The sequence below is a fragment of the Aptenodytes patagonicus genome, chromosome W, assembly GCF_965638725.1.
Source record: "Aptenodytes patagonicus chromosome W, bAptPat1.pri.cur, whole genome shotgun sequence".
Classification (NCBI taxonomy): Eukaryota; Metazoa; Chordata; class Aves; order Sphenisciformes; family Spheniscidae; genus Aptenodytes; species Aptenodytes patagonicus.
Genome location: NC_134981.1, coordinates 4,422,374 through 4,441,260, shown reverse-complemented (window position 1 = coordinate 4,441,260; position 18,887 = coordinate 4,422,374). Strand labels below are relative to the sequence as shown.

General features: G+C 43.4%; 1 protein-coding gene across 6 annotated transcripts in view; it reads left to right on the top strand.

Annotated features, from left to right (window-relative positions):
* The first annotated feature begins 5,775 nt into the window (after positions 1-5,775).
* Positions 5,776-18,887, top strand: part of LOC143172142 (katanin p60 ATPase-containing subunit A-like 2) — a 32,467-nt gene continuing 19,355 nt past the window's right edge. For 2 of the 6 annotated variants that reach the window (XM_076361399.1, XM_076361397.1), the window contains exons 1-7: positions 5,776-5,899; positions 12,807-12,877; positions 13,263-13,429; positions 15,762-15,804; positions 16,205-16,328; positions 17,424-17,519; positions 18,034-18,132. In XM_076361399.1, the coding sequence (XP_076217514.1) occupies positions 5,849-5,899; positions 12,807-12,877; positions 13,263-13,429; positions 15,762-15,804; positions 16,205-16,328; positions 17,424-17,519; positions 18,034-18,132 (651 nt within the window). In that variant the 5' untranslated portion in view covers positions 5,776-5,848. Of the gene's footprint in view, positions 5,900-12,610; positions 12,679-12,806; positions 12,878-13,262; positions 13,430-15,761; positions 15,805-16,204; positions 16,329-17,423; positions 17,535-18,033; positions 18,133-18,887 lie in introns of those variants that run through there. The other 4 variants (XM_076361398.1, XM_076361396.1, XM_076361400.1 and 1 more) reach the window with 3 other exon arrangements.

Genomic DNA, 18,887 nt, shown 5'->3' with positions numbered 1-18,887 from the left:
CCACCATCGTGCACCCTGTGCGCGCCCCCGGCACGTGACGGGGGAGGGCGGCTCCAGCGAGGGCGGGAGATGGGGGGGGAGCGCTCCGCGCCGCCTCCCGTGGCCGCCTCTCCGCCCGGCGGGGCGGCCCTGAGGGAAATCGTGAGGGAGAAAACAGCCTCTTTTCCTACACGCACCCCCGCCGGTACCGGTCCGCAGCGCCCCTTACCGAGCCCGGCTCCTCCGCGACCCCCGGGGTCACTAGCAGGCCCAAACCCGCGGGGCGGTAGGGAAGAGGCGGCTCCTCAGGCCCAGCGGGGCTCCGGCAGCGGCTCCGGCCTCGGCATAAAAACCCAAACGCTCCGGGGACTTCAGCGTGAGAAGGGAGCACCCGGAGGGATCGCACCCCCTCCGGGGCTGCCGCTTTCCACCTCTCCAGAATTAACGCCGCGGAGGACATACCCTAACACCGCAGAGGACATACCCAGCGGTGAAGCAGAATTATTATAGTCACACACACAAAAAAAAGGAAGAACGGCAAATAACGCGGTCTTGCGATTGAAGTGTATTAAATGGAAGGGTTGGGCTTGCGCTGTGATTTGATAGCTTTCTTAGTTTTATCCATCTCGTCAAAAACATTCTCATAATTCGTGTTATAATGATGATGTGACACATTTTATTAATAAAAAATGAAGCGAAAATGTCACTGGCAGCAAGCTTCAAAACCAGATAATGGGTTTCCTGCTGCAAGGGAAATGTTGAGACATTTACGGAAAAATAAACATTGAGGTGCAGCTGAGAATATTATTTTCAAAAGCAGCCAGAGATCATTATCTAGTCACAATAGTTACCTAGTCACAATATTCAGTTTCATTGGCAACTGGGCCATTAAACCAAAGAACTGATTTACTGCAATGAAAAAAGGGAAAGACTGAGCCAACAGGCAAGCAGCCAAACCGCCTCGAACGAGAAGCTGGAGAGAGACGTTGGGGAAAAAAAGGTCTGAAACACAAAATATATTCGCCCATATTAACTAAAAGGCAGCAGTTTTTGCACGATTGACGGGCTCGGCGTGGTACCTACAACCATAAGGTATCTCGGGAACAAATACAAGTACTACTACACCAGGAGCTTCTTAACGGGCCAAGAGACAGGCCGCGTCGGCAGCAAGCTCTGCTAGGAGGGATTCTGGCAGACAATTTTGGGAACAAATAGCTGAGCTTTTATAGAGGGTACCGATGCCCGCCGTACACACCAGCTATGGTCACTCGCTATCACTACAAGATCTGGACACACAGGAACTCCATAATTCATGTTATTAGCGGTAGTTTTGCAAATAGGAAATAGCCTTTTGAGGCAGGCTTTCCTTTTTATTTACTGTTAGCTAGGCCAAGGTAAACCCTTAGTTCTGCTAAAGCTTTTAACCATAACCACAGATAGCTAGTCCTTCTCTGCATGAACTCGTTCTGTGCTTGGTCTCATGATAGTCATCTTCTTGAAGATTTAAAACATACGGACTTTATTCATTTCATACCCCTTTTGTTAGACAAAACCAGGAATTCGCAGCCGAATAAAGCGTGCTGCCTGCCACACCGCCACGCGAGTTCAACTCCCAAGTCCATCAAACGTTTCTTTTTCCCCTCCAATTCAATACCAGACTGAAGGGGCAAGCTGCAGGTTAGGATCTCTTAGATCATTAAAGCACACACCAGCACAGCCCAGACCAAAGCCTTCTCTCTTCTTCTTTGAGCACACCCTCGCGTGTTTCTTCCTTCAAAACACACCGGGAAACACATCAACGTTCAAACTCGCACCAGAGCCGGGCATTTCTTTTTCTCATGTACGCTCACCTCTCACTTCATAACTACATCTTTCAACCTTCCCATTCATCTCATCCCCAACAGCCGCTGGGATAAGAGCAAACAGATTATAGTTTGTATTTTAACGCCTCACATGCGTAAGATAATAAGAGTTTACGTTTTAGCTTAGCCTAATTTTTTGCTTGAAGAAAAGAGTTCCTTAGAGGTCTTCTCTTCATTATATTTTGTTTTCCCCCAGCTTTCCCTCACAACCTTTCTCCTACTCGTCACTGGGGTCATACCCTTGGAAAAAAAAAAAAGTACGCCGTACTTCTGGTCCTCCTCAAGCTTTTTCCTAGGTCCCTACCCCACGAAAGCATAGGGCGCAGGCCTATGCTCTCTCTGTTATCTCCACGCCAAGGTTTCTCTCAAGTCTCCCTCTTCTGTTTTTTCCAGTAACTAAAATCAGTCTCCCCTTTTGCTCTAGCTCTTCAGAATCCCGCTGGTTTTTCAAAACTCCTCACACACGCATCAACCCCAGACTTGCGCTCCCCAGATACCAGGCCATCTTAGCTTACCAAAGTTCCAACCTTCCCAACATTTCTTTCCACCAAACTTTTAAGAAACCTACCTCAAGCATCAGACATTCTTCCAGCTTCTGATACTTCTGCCGCTGCTTCTTCTTCTTCTTCTTGCACCTCAACTTCCGATACGTCTTCCTTCCCCTCCTCTTTCTCCCCTCACAACCCCCTGCCGCAGCTCCTACAGCATTCCCCCCACTCTCCCCTTGAGTCCTTTCTGATTTTGCGATACGAGTTTTAAAACTCAGCCCAGCACTAGCCATCGGAGGAGCAGACAACCTGCCCTTCTTCAAGGCAGCCAATTCGTACTCCCATCTGATAGGGTATCCCTGCAGTAATTGGTTTGTTCTCCCAATAGGCTCTAATTAGGGTAAGAAGGGAGCCTATAGGTGCTAAGCATCCTGCCCCTAAATTGAGTTAGGCTTGTTAGGAAAAAAAGCAAAAAATACGTCTGGGCTTCAGCCTTCTCTAGTAATCTTTCTAGGACTGTGCACAGTATGTCCGTGCAAGCCCTGACTCTTCCCACAGCTGTGTTACCTACTGAAATCCAGACATCTGATCATCTAAACAAACTCTCCCTGCTTCCCACAAACACGCTGCAGACAGTTAAAAACAAAACGACAAAAAAAAAACCCAACAAAAAAACAACCACCCTACAGCTGCTCCCAGCATTGCAGCAATTGCAACACCTCAACAAACTCCTCCTGTGCTGCTTAATCAGCCGCTAATAGACAACCGAATACGAATTACAAGCAGTGATAGGACTGGGGGGGGTCTGAGATGACTGGGTCAAAGGCGGATTTTTTTGTGTGTGTGTGCTGTGTTTAAAGGAAAGAACTTTATGAGGCCAGCCTGAGGCTCCTCCGTCGTCTTTCCTATCCCATAGCCATTTATTTTTTTAATGTAACACTAGAGAAAGTGAACGGCAAAAATGTTAATGGGGTGGCGCTCAATGCCCACACCCCTCTGGCGTTAGGTCCAGAACTGTCGAAGCGCAGAGGCTCACAGGCCCCCGTAATTGCTCTGCTGCCCATAAATATATGGGCTCTGCTTACAAGACAAGACGTTTCGAGTTGGATACTTACTCTGTTTATTGGAAAGAAATCGTACACGTGGGTGCTTTCTATCTGCACTTTCTGTGCAGCTAATCGACAAAGCAGAGCTTACATGGGAAATAATCTGTCTGTTATGTGAAGACATACAGTGAAGTTTTATTAACTAAAGCAATGCCAGACTCAGTAGACATATATACAGACAAAATGTAAATTAGAAATCTGATTTGTTCCTCTTTATATTCTAACGAGTTTTGATGATGAAATACATGTTAATTAGTTTTGCTTGCCTATCCTAACATACCAGGGTGATACACCTATATTTTGGTTATAAGCACAGCAGGGAAATATTTAAATGTTTGCTATAAAGTTGTTTACCTGACCATTATTATTTTTATTAAATGATGTCTACTGAATGTAAGGCCTAGGTAACGAGTGCCCTAGCAAGGTTTCTTTGTAGGTTCTTCAATTGCTTGGGGACACCTTGATCCTGCCAACCAGCACTGTTCAGCTGCAGAAGTCTGCCCTCGCAGATTTAACCGCCGGAGCTTTCGTGGGGGTTTCACAGTCCTGAACACAGCCTCCCTGACTGTGAGTGTGCGTTTGTCTCCAAGGACAGTTTGGAAGATTCGTTCACAAACGTACGGTGAAAATTATCCTCACGTCTGTGTTCTAAGGAGTAGAGACTCTCTTTATCCATCAAAACAGTAGCAAACCACATATTAAGATACCACTACCCCTTTGAGACGTGGTAGAAAACTCTCTCCAGTCAAGCAAAGGCACAAACCCAGGCTATTCTCTCGACAGTAATGATATGATCTTAGCAACCTAATTGGGATGGCTGGAATCCTAACTTCAATTACAGGAACTTCTCTTTCACAGCCATGAAACAGAAGCACCCAATAACGGCAAACGAACACATTACCTCCTCTACTACCACATTAAGGCCACAAAATTAAACACAAAGTCTAGTAGGAGAGGACCTAAGTTGGATGCAGGAACATTAATTCGATCCACTTTGAAAACTTCATGTTTTATGGGACAAATTTAATAAAAAATATGTATTAAATTACACACTTAACAGGATGAAAGTACGCTAGTGCAACTAACTGAGCTGTCAACATATGCTGAAGTCCTGTTTTTGCTTAGGACATCCTTGAGATTAAAGACATATTGAAAGGAGAGAGAGAAGGGTTGTAAGTTAGAGATACTTAGCAAAGGGAGCTTGAGGGAACAGAAAGCTTGTGTTGGCATATACTGGATTGGAAAGGTTTAAGAAAAGGGCTGGAGAAACATTCCTGAGTAGGAACAGGGTTGCACCAAAAGGATAAGGCCGGTTATATTGAGGAGACAGCATTTGGAAGAAGGTGTGGATGTCTACGGAACACGGTTTTGAGGATGAGATGCTAAGCAAGCGTAGCATGGCACGGATGTGAAGAATCCGGTAGTTGCTCTGTCCAAGAGCAGCTGGTGGAACTGAGTAGCTGTTGGTCTCCAGCAGGCAGGACTTGGGGAGAGCTTGCACCTGCAGCTGCCTGGCTGGGAAGCGCTTACGTACCAGAGGACAGGATGGTTCCAGAGGATTGTTCTTCCCCCGCCTCTAACCTCTTCTGTCCTGCTTTGTGCCCTGTTGTGGCTGTCACCAAGCAAGTCTTTTGCATGCTCTAACTTCTCTTTCATGTATTTTCAGAGATTTTTTTTTTCTTTTTTTATTGTTCTCCTCCAGCTGGACTGAAGCCAAACAGTTATCCGACAGGCACAACTCACCCCACCAGTAATTCACATCCTGAACCCAGGAGGCTGCAGCAATCAGGCAGCCGAGTTTAACAACGGCTTTCGGGTGCTCTGAAGAGGGCCCTTCTCACAGCCCTGCGTTCCCTCAGTGCCAGCACGCTGGCAGCCTCCATTTTAACGCCCACCACCATCCTTGATGCAAGGGGCAGACCGCACTCTGCTTCTTCTCGGGCGCACCTTGCCTGTCTGGGTGAGCCGGATGTGTTTAACAGTGGGCTAGGCTAGGCTGGGAAGGGCTGATTTGGTTTGGTTTGGCTTGGTTTGGTTCGGTCTAGACCGCCTCCGGCCCCTCCGCTCAACACCCCCGCCGCTCCCCTCACAGACCCACCAACCGCTCTGCCACCCTCCTCAGGTGAGCCTAGAGGCGATTGGCCGGCACTACTGTCAGCCCCGCCCCTCCTCCCCACCGTGATTGACCCATTCATTACATGGCCACCCCTACCCCACTGGTGATTGGGCAGTTTTTTGGGCAATCTTTCACCCTCCGGCGTCTCGATTGGTTGCGTGAGGGAGGTAGGGCGGGCCCTTCCCTCACGGCGCCCGCTGGCCTCCGCGGGGTGCGGGGGCCGGGCGCTGCCGGGAACCGGCTGTGACTTTCCCCGTGGGCTGTAGCCGCCCGTGGCCGGGGCTGCTGCCCGCCCCGATGGAGCTCTCCTGCCGAACGCTGAGAACCACCTACCAGGCGAGGGAGGCGGTAAGGACAGGCAGGCCGGGCGGCCGCGCGTCCCCGTTGCTACGGAAATCGCGGGGGGGGTGGGGGGCGACTTCTGCGCATGCGCGGGGGGGAGGACGGCGACGCCATGGCGGCCGAGGCGAGGAGGGCCGGGCCCAGAGGCCCTCGGGGTCGTCGGAATTGGGGCGGTCCTGGCTCTCCTTACGGGTGGGGGCTCGCCACGGTGCCCCCTTCTCGTTTCCCTTCCCTTCGCAGGAGGGAAGCTCTTCTTATCCTGCCGCCTCCTCGGGGCAGGGCAGGCCCCCTCGCTCTCCTCAGCTCCTGTCCGAGGCCGTTGCGTGGTCACGGCAGGCGCAGGTAACAGCGAAAGGGTCCCAGCCCGTATTCCTTCCTCTCCCAGCTCCCTTTTCCATAAGTCAGGGCTGTACAGTCCCACCCCGTCTCCATCCCACGGATGGGTCGAGCTCCAGGAAGCCCGAAAGGAGCAGGATTTTGCTAAATTTCTTAACCTGTTCTTTTGCTTCCATCTGCTGGTCGGATCCAAGGGGAGTGAGACAGACTGCAGGGCTGGACTGCCGGACTGCTAAAAACCCTTCCCGGAGAGGGGTTGGGTGCTCCGTGTGCATACGCAAATCCCCACTGTGCGTGAATAGGACAGGATTGCTCAGACGGAAGGTAGTTTTGGGAGGGGTTCTGAGCCTGAGTTTTAGCTGGTGTCAACCTCTTCGATTAGTAGGTCATATATTTACCTAGGAATGGGAGCCTCCAGCACAGTCTCTCAGCCCTAAAGTGGATCCTAGCCACTGAGAGGGTTGCACTGAGATGTGGTATTGAAACAGCGTTAATGTGCAGAAGGAAGAGAGGAGAAAAAGGGGTCTAATCTGTAACCTCACCGGTGGGGATTTGGCTGGCCCCGGTCCCAAGGGCGGTTTTGACTATGAAATGCGGAAGCATTTGTGGGGAATAGAACCCAGAGCTCATGAACTCTTCCCCCTGAGCTGTACCACCGGGTTTGGGTCGGTTTGCTTTGTAAGCTGACCTTCACAGCCTTTTGGCGGGATGGATGTGAAGAGACTTTATATTTTAGGTACAGAGTAGAGGGAGGTGTTCGTATTCCACAGAGGGGCAGAAGTTTGGAGCCTATTTTTTTTAAGCCAGTCGGTGACTAAGGAACAACCTGAAGCTGCCAAGAGGGTTTTTTGATTCTTGCTCTAAGGTTCTTGACTTCTGTGGAGGGAGCCTAGATACTTAATTTCTGTTTTCTGAATTCCGGTATTCCAATGCAGTATCTAAAAGTTAGGCTGCTGCATCTTTAATTTGTAGCACTAAATAACTACCGGAATTCCTGGTTCCCCAGCTCTGTCCTTATCTGTATCGCGTTTTTCCATTAATCTGTTCTATAGAATGGAGATGATTATTTCCTACCAGTTTGGGGGAAAAGTGTTTCAAAAAATAAATTCCTATATAAATATAAATTCCTATACGCGTTACAATTCTATGGCTGTTCACAGCTACCCGGTGTAGTCTTGCAATCAAAGAAATTTGTTTTGTGAGGCATTTCACTGTTTTTAATTGCTAAAAATTTCCGATGTTTGTTCTGTAAATCACTCTTAACAAGCGATACTATTGTAATCTGCAGTAGAACTTTGCGAATTCATACAAGTGAGCGAGAGAATTAATGCTTATTAATTAATTTGTAAATTCAGCATCCTTAATTTGTATTGTTTAATAATTCACCATCCTTTGTGTCCCTTCATTTTTATGTATTCATAACACATACTGCTTCAAATTAGTGAAGTCTTGGCGGTGTAAAACCTGGCTTCAGCAATGTTCCTGTTAAAAGAGGGACATAGCAGTGCTCTGTGAGTGGCTCTTAGCATCAGAGCATGAATTAATGAAAGACAGCATGTAACTATTGCGATGGGGGGAGAATCGGAAGGTTTCTGTTTTCAGTGCACCAAACTCAAATTGTAAAATGTCTTTAGATTTTACACGTAACACCTCTCAAATGCTATGACAGCCATAACTTCTGTGGTGAACTTGCTGTATGTCTTTAATTATGAAAGCTGTTTGTAATCCTTCTTGAGAAACTTTGCAAACTCTATTGTTTGCAGCAGGCTTGTATAATTTGGAAGAGAGTAAAGAAGCGCCTCTTCTTTGTGCTGGGAAATTCTATTCAATGGCAGCCAAGTTACACATTGTTTAAAACTCACCATTTCCCTTTTCTGCTTGTGTTTCTCAAAAAATACTGTCAGCAAGCCAAACAATAATTGAACACCAGCCTTCTAAAAAGCCTGGCAAGGCTGCAAATATAAGATGCAAAGGGCTGGGGGAGAGGGAAAGCTGTGGGGATACGGGGTGCTGGAGGGAGGAGGAAAACCGGGCGAGTCCATCATGCCTCAGCTACTCTCTCTGTCCTGGCACATGGTGCCAGCTTGGTCTTGAGGAACCCCATACTTGGCAGCCATCCTGGGATCCCAAAGGAAAAAGTGGGAGGGGACACTGCATGTGTATTACGACCAGATCTTTCCTGGTGTGACTGCAGAGCTAACCGCTTGCCTCTTGTCTGAATCCCTGAGCGCAGATCCCTCTGAACTCGTCTTGTTGACTGCCTCAGTTGAATGTACAAGGGCAGAGTATTACAGCAGCGTATAGTTATTATTGGAAATAATAACTATTATTGGAATAATAGACCGTGACGTACTCTGTAACTTTTTTCGTCATGCTATCGAATATATTCATGCAGAAATATAGGGTCAAATGATAATGAAACATTACGGGGTTAAATTAATCTTTTAGTAGGTCCATTAATTTGATGGAATTACACAAGAGACTAGGTTGATTTATAAGGTAAATGCATTTTAGTAAAAGGTATGGAAACGACTAAACGAACAATTGCATTTAAAGACTCATGACTCTAATAGAGTTTAATTTTAAACGGCTGCAAAGAATGGAATACGTACCACTCTTTTGTTAAGCTAGAAATAAATAAAATACTCTATAAGTGTTGGAGCTAATTAGTTAAGTGCTCAACTATTTAGTTTTTAAAACAAGATCACGCTTAAGTGCCTTAAGCTTTTATTAATTGCATGGACCCCAAAATCCCCTATAGTAATTGAAAATTTAATTACATACATTTTTTGTTCTTTTAAGAATGGAAGCTTATTAAACTTTAAACACTTAAACATCTATACCAGTGGCTATAAACAACATGCAATTCTAAATACTAATTAAACAGGAAGGCTAAATCACTGTAAAGCTAAACTGAATTTTAAGTAACTTTGCACTCGTAAGTACTCCTATTTTTTTCATGCTGTATAAGATTTACCGTTTCTTCTCTAAACACAGCAGAAGTCCTCGGCAGCGTTAGTATCTGTACTGTGGCAGGCACGTTGTTTTGTGGACGTATTTGCAGTGAGGGTCAGTCCCTAGAGAATAAACCGGAGTTCAGGAAAGGAGACGAGCGTGGGCAGAGAGGGGTTTAAGTGGACAGCTAAAGCTGCCGGTGGCACTGATGCGCGGAGGTTCATACACCTCTTGGAAAGGGTGTGTGGTAGGCTAAGAGTGGTGAAAAGCAGGGAGACGTGGCTTTGTGGGGTTGGTCAAGAAAGCAATGGTCTGTGCACTACTGACTCACAAGATTTATGATTTGGTAACAGTTACGTGTTGGAAGGTCCTTAATTTTTCTTTCTTTTATAGAAACTTCACAGCACTGGGAGCAGAGGTGTTGGTATCTGTGTTCTGGTTTTCAGATCCAGTCTAATGCAAGTCTTTGTCAGTTGATCAACTGATTAACGGCTTAGTTAATTTTCTTCAGACAGATGTCTGACTTCTCAAAATTCACCATTGCTGTTTGCATTCTTATTAACACAAGATAAAGACAGAATCAACCGCTCAGTCTAGACTATCTTCGGATTTTAAATGGGGCTCTTCCTTAATGTAAAGGTTCACTTTTGCTTCTGCTTGGTCAACACAACAAGAACAACATTACTATGTTAAGGTTGAAGTGGGTTGCTCATACATAGACATGATGTTATCCTGTACTGCCCAAAGCAAGTCTCTACCTAGCAGAGTATTTGAGATGCTGCCCGTCGCTGTATCGCTGTTTATACTAGAACTTAAAATGCCTCTAGGGATAGCAGAAGTAACCTGGTGGGATTAACAGCAGCAGAACAATACAAATTCTTTTCAAGGAAAGTTCCAAGCGTGGATCGTGAGCCCTGGCGGTTTATCAGGCAGATGCAATTCCTCTCTCGTCAGAGTATTACTGTAAATACTCAAACCTGAAACACTTGATGTGTTTGTCTTCTGTGGCAACCACTGTGTTTTCATACTGTGTTTAAATATCCAGAGGTAGCTATGATCTTGCCTTTTGATATGTGGGCAAATGCAACAGTTAATTTTTTCTCAGCATAAAAGAGCAGGAGCAGTTGCGTTTAGAAGAATGTACAGGTGGGACTCTCAGCAAGTGATGACTCCAGCTTCCTTCTTGCACCTCCTACCCTGTTTCAGAGGATTCAGATCATCCAGGACAAATGGTAAAAGGTCCACAATTCAAAATCTGTTTTCCAAACACCAGCACCTCAAAAAAATAAGAAGGAAAAGATCCTTTCATCCCAGGGTGTCAGTGTTTTCTCTTTGCTCATAGCAGTTCTCAGAACTGGTTCGTTTCCTGTTGCAGCACCTCTCAGGAGCTGATCTACTTCATTCAAGAGTTACTGATCTACCAAGCATTTACACGGCACTCTTCCTCCCTAAAATGGTTTAGAAAAATCATCTTTACCACCACTGAAAGGCAAACGGTATCGTAGCTTCCTTATGGACTCAGAAACAGAATGGCTGCGTAACTTTATCAAGACAATAAAAAGTAGTAAAGGCTAGATGTGGGGTATGGGTTCTTCCTTTTTCCCCAGCCAGTTTGATTCTTTTCTCTAAAAGACCAGAATGAAGATTCTACCAATCTTTTTTATTAATACGTGAAATACAAATACACCTCCACCCCGTAGGAAACGTTGTTAAAAGCAAACCCGATCCCTTTCCTAGTTGTGTCACTAGATGGCCCCGCGTCTGAAGCAAACATCCCAGAAAATATCTGCTGCGCTGGGAGGCCTTTTGCCTGCTCTACCCAGTACTTTTTACAGGTTGGCAAACACAGGGCGAGGTATTGGTTTTAAAATAAAACAACAGCTGATTGTGCTATCTCAAGTGTTTAAATGAGCAGCGGATTGCTAGGTGATACCCGCTGCTGTGTACAGAGCAGGGGGAGCGGGTAGGTCTAACCTGACAAAGGCAAGGCGTGCTGAAGAGGTAAGTTGGTTTAGCAGCACATCGCACCACCCAAAAGCACCTTTGCTTGTAGGAATAAATGATTCTCCAGTATCCGCAGTTGGCTATAAAGATGCTTCCTTCCGAGAGACCAGGAATTCTAGGGTAATTGTCTTTCCATATGGATATTCCTTTTACGCATCTTGGGGGATTTAAAAACAGAAGCCTTGGTCAGTTGTAATTCTTTGGCTTGTTTGTGTGCCAGGCACTGGCAGAGAGCAGCAGAAGTCATGGCTACAGGCGCCGGGGCTCTGTTTCCAGTGTGAGGAGGACAAAGATCTGTGGGGTTGTCACCTGCAGGTTCCTAACACTTGGGCTAGGCTTTTTCTGGGGGATGGATGCAGGCGTTGTTCGATTGGGGTAGACGGGAAGGAAACTGGGGGTGGAAGTGGGAGTCTGTATATGCATTACTGCGCACTATCATCAGGAATATATATGTGCTGTGCAAGCAACATATAAACTACCGCTCTTTCCCCATCCCCTGAAAAAGTGCCAGTCTTTCATGCTCGCTCTGAGTCCTCATAAATGATGCTGAATGTCAGCATCCTAAAAGAGAAAGGAAATAATTTATTCGCCTGAGTGTGGGTTTGGCCATACCTGCTTTTCCTGTGGTTCCAGCTTCAAATCCCAATGAGGCAGACCAGAGTCGATATGCTGATTTCTAGAGCTTTCCTTGTAGCAACTTCTGTAACGACCCTAAAATCTCAGGGTTTCTCTGCAGGCACTCAGCATATATGGCATGTTTCATCAAAGTAAGACTTTGTTCCAGTATCTTACGAGATTTCTGCTTCCAGTGTCCCTTTTGCTATACTTCATATTGCACTGTGTGCTCCCCGAGATGTAGCTTCGCTGAATGATGGCAAAGGTTTTTTACACCGCCTTGTTTTTATTGCTCAACCATTTGGGAATGCCTTTGAGCTCTCCAATCTGTGTGAAGAAATCTATGGGACTGACTCCATATTGAAATTTCTCCTTGTCGGGACCTGTGTTTGGTCACTCCTGTGTTACAATTGGGCAAGTTTGGTGTTACCCCAAACTACTTATTCTTCAAGTGCTCTGTATTTCACTTGTTGTGTTTATACATCAAGGTCTATGAAATGGGAGGTGACAACCGTGTACAGCTGGTCTTTGTAGTGTGGTTGTGTGGATCCCAGACCTTTTTTCCATCCCCCCTTCTCCAAGCACTCAGAAAATGGGTTTCTAGTTGCAAGGGAAGGACCCAGCCACGCTGGAGCACGACGTTTCCTTGCACAGCCCTTGGAGACATTGTGCATGGGGTCTCCAAGAGCCCTACCCTGAAATTCTCAGCAGCCTGAACATGTTGGAGATCCATTGCCATAGTAAGGGAAATAAGTTATTTCTTCAACCTCAAAGTAATTTTCTCTTCTTTAGGAAAAGGTTTCCACCCATCCAGTAGCCCTGATAATGTGTAAGAAAAATTACATTGAAAACCGCTTTCCTTCTGTTTATTAACAGTGAGTTGTTTTACAGTTCTTACATGCTGTTGTCTTAATTTGTTTGTTTCCACAGGCTACATTTAGATGCTGTTTACAGCAATAAAGAGAATATTACATTTGATCTAGAGTTCTGTCTTAATTCACAGGATGAGATGCGAACAGAAGCTCGTCGAAAAAATCTCCTCATTCTAATTTTGCATTATTTAATGGAGGAAGGGTATGTTTTTTAAATAATAGTGCTCTACATTTGTGGGTCTGTGTCTGACCTCCCGTAATGTGTCCCTCTGTCCTCTCTTGGGTGGATGGACAGCATGGCCCTTTGGTTTGATGTGAGAAAGGTAAACTACTGTTACATATCTTGGCAGTTTACTTTGCTAAATTGTTTCATTTCTGGAACAAAAATGTCCTGTATAATTTAAAAACACTTTAGAGCAATCAGCAAAGGTTTTTTAAATAGAGTTTATGCTTTTATAATAAATAGAGTTGTGGACAGGTTAAATATACCATATACTTACTAATGCTATTGTTTGCTTTTTCTCTCAAAAATCAGAATGAGATAATGACTCTCAGTTTTTTGATCTTTGTTTTTTTGAAATTACCAGGTATGTCGATGCTGCAAATGCTTTGGAACAAGAGACGAAATTAAGTTTACGTGGCTTTGAAGTTTGTGACAACATTGATCTTGAGACAATTTTGATGGAATATGAAAGCTATTACTTTGTAAAATTTCAAAAGTATCCTAAAATTACCAAAAAGGTCCTGGACACTGGTATGTGGCTGTTTTCCAGAAAGAAAGCTTTTGTTTCTCAGAGCCTAAAATGTGTATTTGCCTGATATACTCACCGCACTTCTCGTCTGTGGCAGTGTTTAATGTTTGAACCCTCTTACAGTTACAGAGCGATAGTTCTAGCACATAGGACATAAGAATTGAGAGGTGGGTCTTTGAGCCCTTCTGCTCTTCCTTCTCTCTCTATGTAGAGGAACAAGAAGGTGATATTTTTCTGTCTTTTAAAAACTGCTTCGATATTGGAAAATGCCATGTAAGTGCAAAGTATTATGGCATAGATATATTCGCTTTCTTCTTGTGGGGAGAGAATAGTAAGTCTGTTCTATTTTGGATTTAATTTTTAAATTAAAATAAACCACTTAAATGAAATACTGTATCTTAGCTCATCCAAGCTAGTGCTTAAAAGTTTAACATTGCTAGTCTCATTAACCATTCATTTTGCACATTTTCATATACTAAAGGTAAAGTGCCAAACAAGTACTAGGTTTATTTGCTCCAAAGGACTTAAAGTCTGAGGTATAAATGAATGATACGGAGTAAGGCGAATCAGAATATGAGCATTCTGTTACGACCCTGAGAGCCTGAATGGTTTTGTACTTGAGTACAAAATGTAACTTAGAGAAGCCATAAGAACAACTGTGTAAGAATCAATCATGAAGAGCTTGGAGGGTACAGAAAACACCAACATCTCTACCTGTTTGTCTTGTAAGAAAAATATAATCATCAGAGAAGGGGATGATCGGCCAGGGAACATCTCTGAGCAGTTGTCATTGTTTCATATGGCTGCCAGCAACTTTGAAATCACAGGTAAACCAGACATTATATAAATATAAAAAAATTACCTGTATAGGTGAAATGATTTTTGAAAGGTACTAAAGCTGCTAGTCATCATTACATTCATGGTGATGTAGAAGATCAGTACTAGCTGGAAGCAAGTATTACCTGCATGAAAAAGAGATTTACAGCTAGAAGCTATTGATTGGTGTTAATACAAAGAGGAGCAGCCTTGCAGGACGAAACCAAAGGGATTTGTTATGAATCAAGAAGGAAAACGTATTACAAAGCATTTATGACATCATACTTATTCTTAGTCAAACTGAGTGGTAGCCAAGGCCAGATCCATGAAGTTAGATCCGTGTGAACAAGTCCCAAAAAGCTGGTAAATCTCTTGGACACTTACAAGCTCTCGGTACCCATTTATTGGTCAGTAAAGCTACTCAGACATGGGGTGCTCTGCCAATACCCAAGCCCAGAATTGCAACCATGCCGGCAGGGATGTATCATCCTTTTTCCCCAAAGCCTGAACGGCCTCCCTCCTGCATGTGTCTCTCTTGAGAAGCTGCTGCCGGGTAGTTTGCGACCTGCCTTAAATTGTGTCCGTGGTCAGGTCACGGTATACGCAGGCCAAACAAAATGATTAGTGTGGTGCTCCTTCCTGCTAAATTCTTGGTAACGCTCTCAGCAAATCCTACAGAACCAGCTCATTTCCGCGCTGAATTGCAGTTTGCAGTGTTGTAGATGTACTCACAGGATTACAAGTTTCACGCATGGGCTCTGCTGCCTCTACGTACACCGCGTTCGCCAGCTCTTTCAGTGAAGCAGCTGTTTGGGGAGGATTATTTTATGTAAGTGTATGAGAATCTGGGTGCAAGAACATTGTACAGAGAACCCTGATAGGAGATGTATTTTGGAACAACACGCTAGTATGATACAAGCCCTCGGCTTTATGAGTTCACATCTGGGCTTTGTGAGTTTGACATTTGGTGAAAAAAGTTTTTCTTTGACAGAAATTGTTTCAAATGATACAAGTGCAAAAAATAACATAGTTTGATAACCACCCTTGCAGTGTGACATTTATGCTGTCTTGGTATGTTGAACATGATAAAATTACTGTTAAGAGGAGTAAGGCAAATTCTTATTTCCCAATTCAGCAATTAAAAAAATATTAGCATTAAATAAACATTCTGTGCGATATATTAAATTAGTTTATTGTTCTTAATCTAATTTCCGGTAGTGTCCATTTTACTGTGAAAATGATACTGATTTTAAAATGTAAGCAAAGAAACCAAAGACTGAATGAGCCTGAAATTTAACAAGCCTGAAGCCAAACTGCTCTCTCCAATATCAGTTTGTTTTCAAAACATTTTTGCAAGCTTGCATTGCTTATTATCACGCTGTTCCTGTTTATGCATTGTTATTTCCAAGGTCATTAATGTGTGCTCAAAAATATGTCTGAAGGGGGGGAAAAAAAAAATCAAGTTGCCCTTTTTTATATCGTTAATTATTTTCCATTTTAATATTAATTTTGCCACAGCCGAAAATAAACAACAGCTGAGAACTGGAGGAAGACCAAGAAGGTAAGAGAAACGCGTGGGGGGGGGTTCTGGGCAGAAAATTTTCCTATAAAAGCAATATGCAGCGTGGTTAAAAAAATGTTGTAATACCCTAGGAATACTGAAGCCTAGAGTCACGCTGCTGGTGTATTTTTCTGTATCTTTTAGAGGAAAATAGAGACTTATTTCCCAAATGGAGATGCAGACAATTTACAAAGTTTCTGCAGTGTGGCTAAGGTAGGGTGGCGTGTTTGAAAGCAGTAAGCGCTGAACTTTGCTGTGATTGAAACATGCCTTAACTTCAGTGGGAGCAAAGTTAGCCCAAAACTGCTTTATTTGAAAACTCCGCCTTTTAATCTTTTGGTATTTTGAAGGAAAAAAGAAGTTGTGAAAGCCTTTCAAGATATTATTTTTTTAATTCTAGGGCAGCAAGCTCTTCTCAGAATCTCCCAAGGCTCAAACATCAGCCAGTGCAACGACCGTTGTCAAAAACTTCACCTGGGTGCACAACAGAATTTAAATCATCGACCACGGAGAGCCCCAAACAGGTTTAAACAGGTTTTATCTTGGCAGCATTACAGTTGAAATTAATGTGGTTTTGTTTTGAGAGGCAGCAAGAGGATGTGAGTTATACGATTAATAATTTAAAGAGTTACACAAATAATAATTGTGTAATTAACAGGTTTTACTAATTATGTAATTTAAGGATTATAGATGGAAGACTTCAGGAGAATATGCTTTCTGGCTGTGAGTTGGGGAGCAAGTCACAGGCAAAAATTAGAGGAAAAGGAGTCATATAATCCAACCTATGCTGAAAGCAACCAGAGTTTTCCCATTAACACCAGTAGATTCATCCTTCAGTGCCAGAAAGCAAGACAAACAAACCAAGTAGAAAGTCTGGTGTCAGTTGTAAGCATCTTCGCAGTGCATAAGGTGTTTGAGATTGGGGGAGTAATTTGGCTCTGTAATTTTCAGTTTTGTGAGTCTCATTTTGGTAAGATTGCTGTGAAAACGACTTTATGACCATTCCTTACAGAGGAGGGAGCAGGAACAGCAGGTTGGTGGGCAAGCACCCTGTCTGTTACAGTTTTTGAGGAACTGGGTGAAGGAGAACCTCTTTTTTTTTTTTTTTTTTTTAAGTCCTTGTCTATCTTCCTGCATAGGGAGGAGCTCATCTCGGAGAAGTTCTCACCCTTTAAAAAAAAATTAGCTTTTGGATTTTACAGCTATAACTGCTGTGAAGTGAATGTCAAAGTAACCTATAATCCTAAAATGGCTCCTCATTTCTGAGTTGACCTGCTGTGCATTATACTTGCCTGTTGTTCAACACTGTTCATAAGCGTTTCTTCTCATAGCTATGTAAAATGCAGATTTCTGCAACTTAAAATGGAAGCTCTGTGTATGAAATAACTTGAGTGCTGAGCTCTAGAGCCGTGGCTTTCACCACTGTTGTCACCGGTCAGATGAAGTCTAAATGCACAACGGTGTTTGTCTGACAAATAGAGGATTACTGCTGCAACTTCCATGTAATGATACAGCTCATCTGGGCATGTAGGAAGAGGTGGGATGATACCTATAACGGAATGATATCTGCCATTCATCTACTTGGCAACGCATCTGTTTTAAAATTGATTTTTCTTTAGAATAATGACAGTGCAGTTACTCTGGAGCAATCTGACTTTGGCTTAAGCATCTCAGCAATCAACAAAACTGGAGGAGACAGCATTCACCCAAGAAGGGTTGGTGGAAACCTAGTATGTGATTTATGATAGAAATGTGTATGTAGAAAAAACATGTGAAAGTTTTTCAAATATCAAATGTGAGCCTTTTGTGTCTATTTTTATATAAAATGTTGCTGTATAATTAGCTGAAGGGTCAATTTTATTATTTGGGCAGTAATTGTTTGCGTAGGAGGCTCTGCTTGCATTAAATAGTATTTCAGACATGGTCAAGAAGGAAAAATATTTCTGTTTTTAAAACCCAGTGGTAATAGCTAAAATTGAAGATAAATTTTAAATTCCTGAAGGAGATGATAAGAGGCTCTGCAGTTAAATTGTGGCACTGACTGAGGAGATGTGCGTTCTTTTCCCATTGCTACCACAGATTCTGTGGTCAGTTTTTGCCATGTTTAGGACTGTATGTGCAGTAAGGGAACTCCTTACTGTAACGGCAAGCAAAATTTGGCTCAATGCAGTTTTAACAGTAGAGCTACCATCATGGTAAAGCCTATCACAACATTATTTTCTCTTTTAGGGCCAAGTAATTGACTTCCATGGGACAGTTCAGGATGCTGTCAAAGTATCATCAAATGGAATAGCCTTGAACAGCCTTAATTGTGATCCAGATCCATCAGTAAGTGTTTCTGTTCATAGTTCCATCCAATGAATATGAACATCAGTTTTACATAACCAGGAAGAAAATAAAATACCGCAACGATGTCTTTGTTCCCAAGTGCTAAAAAAGGGCTTAGATTTCTGAGTGGTGTATTTCCTTCTTGAATGGACAGTCATACTTGATACTGGTCTAATTTGTTGACAGTTGTTTACTCTTTGAACATGAAAGTAGGCAACAAATACAAATGATACCTTATGATTCACAAAAAAAAAAATGCAGAAACCCACAGAACTTCTGAGGGCGAAATTCTGGTTCCTTTGAATTCAGAACATTATTTAGCGTTCACCTCAGCTGAGACAAGAACAGGGTTTAGATGGTCGAGAGAAATTTTCAGTAGCCACTCCTTGACATGAGCCGTAGCTTCTCAGACAGTGCATCCAACTTACGTGGTGCTAGTCTGTCTGGCAACTGCTGCACTTGAAGAGACTTTCAAAACAGAGAATGTGACAATGCGGTGAGCCGTAGTTACATTTTTCACTCCTCTTAATCTATGTAGGGCGTGTTTAGGGCTACGTGTGCAAAAAGAGACCTGCTCATTTTAATGTTAATTCAGGATTAGATTCTGTCAGATGAAAAGATGAGTTACTACAAATATGGTTTACTTCAATATCTTTATTATTATCCATATTTTTACAGCTTTAAAAGTTGTTACTATTATGATGTATCAGCTTTTTTGAAACTATTTCATAGTTCGCTGTTTAAAAATAATTAAA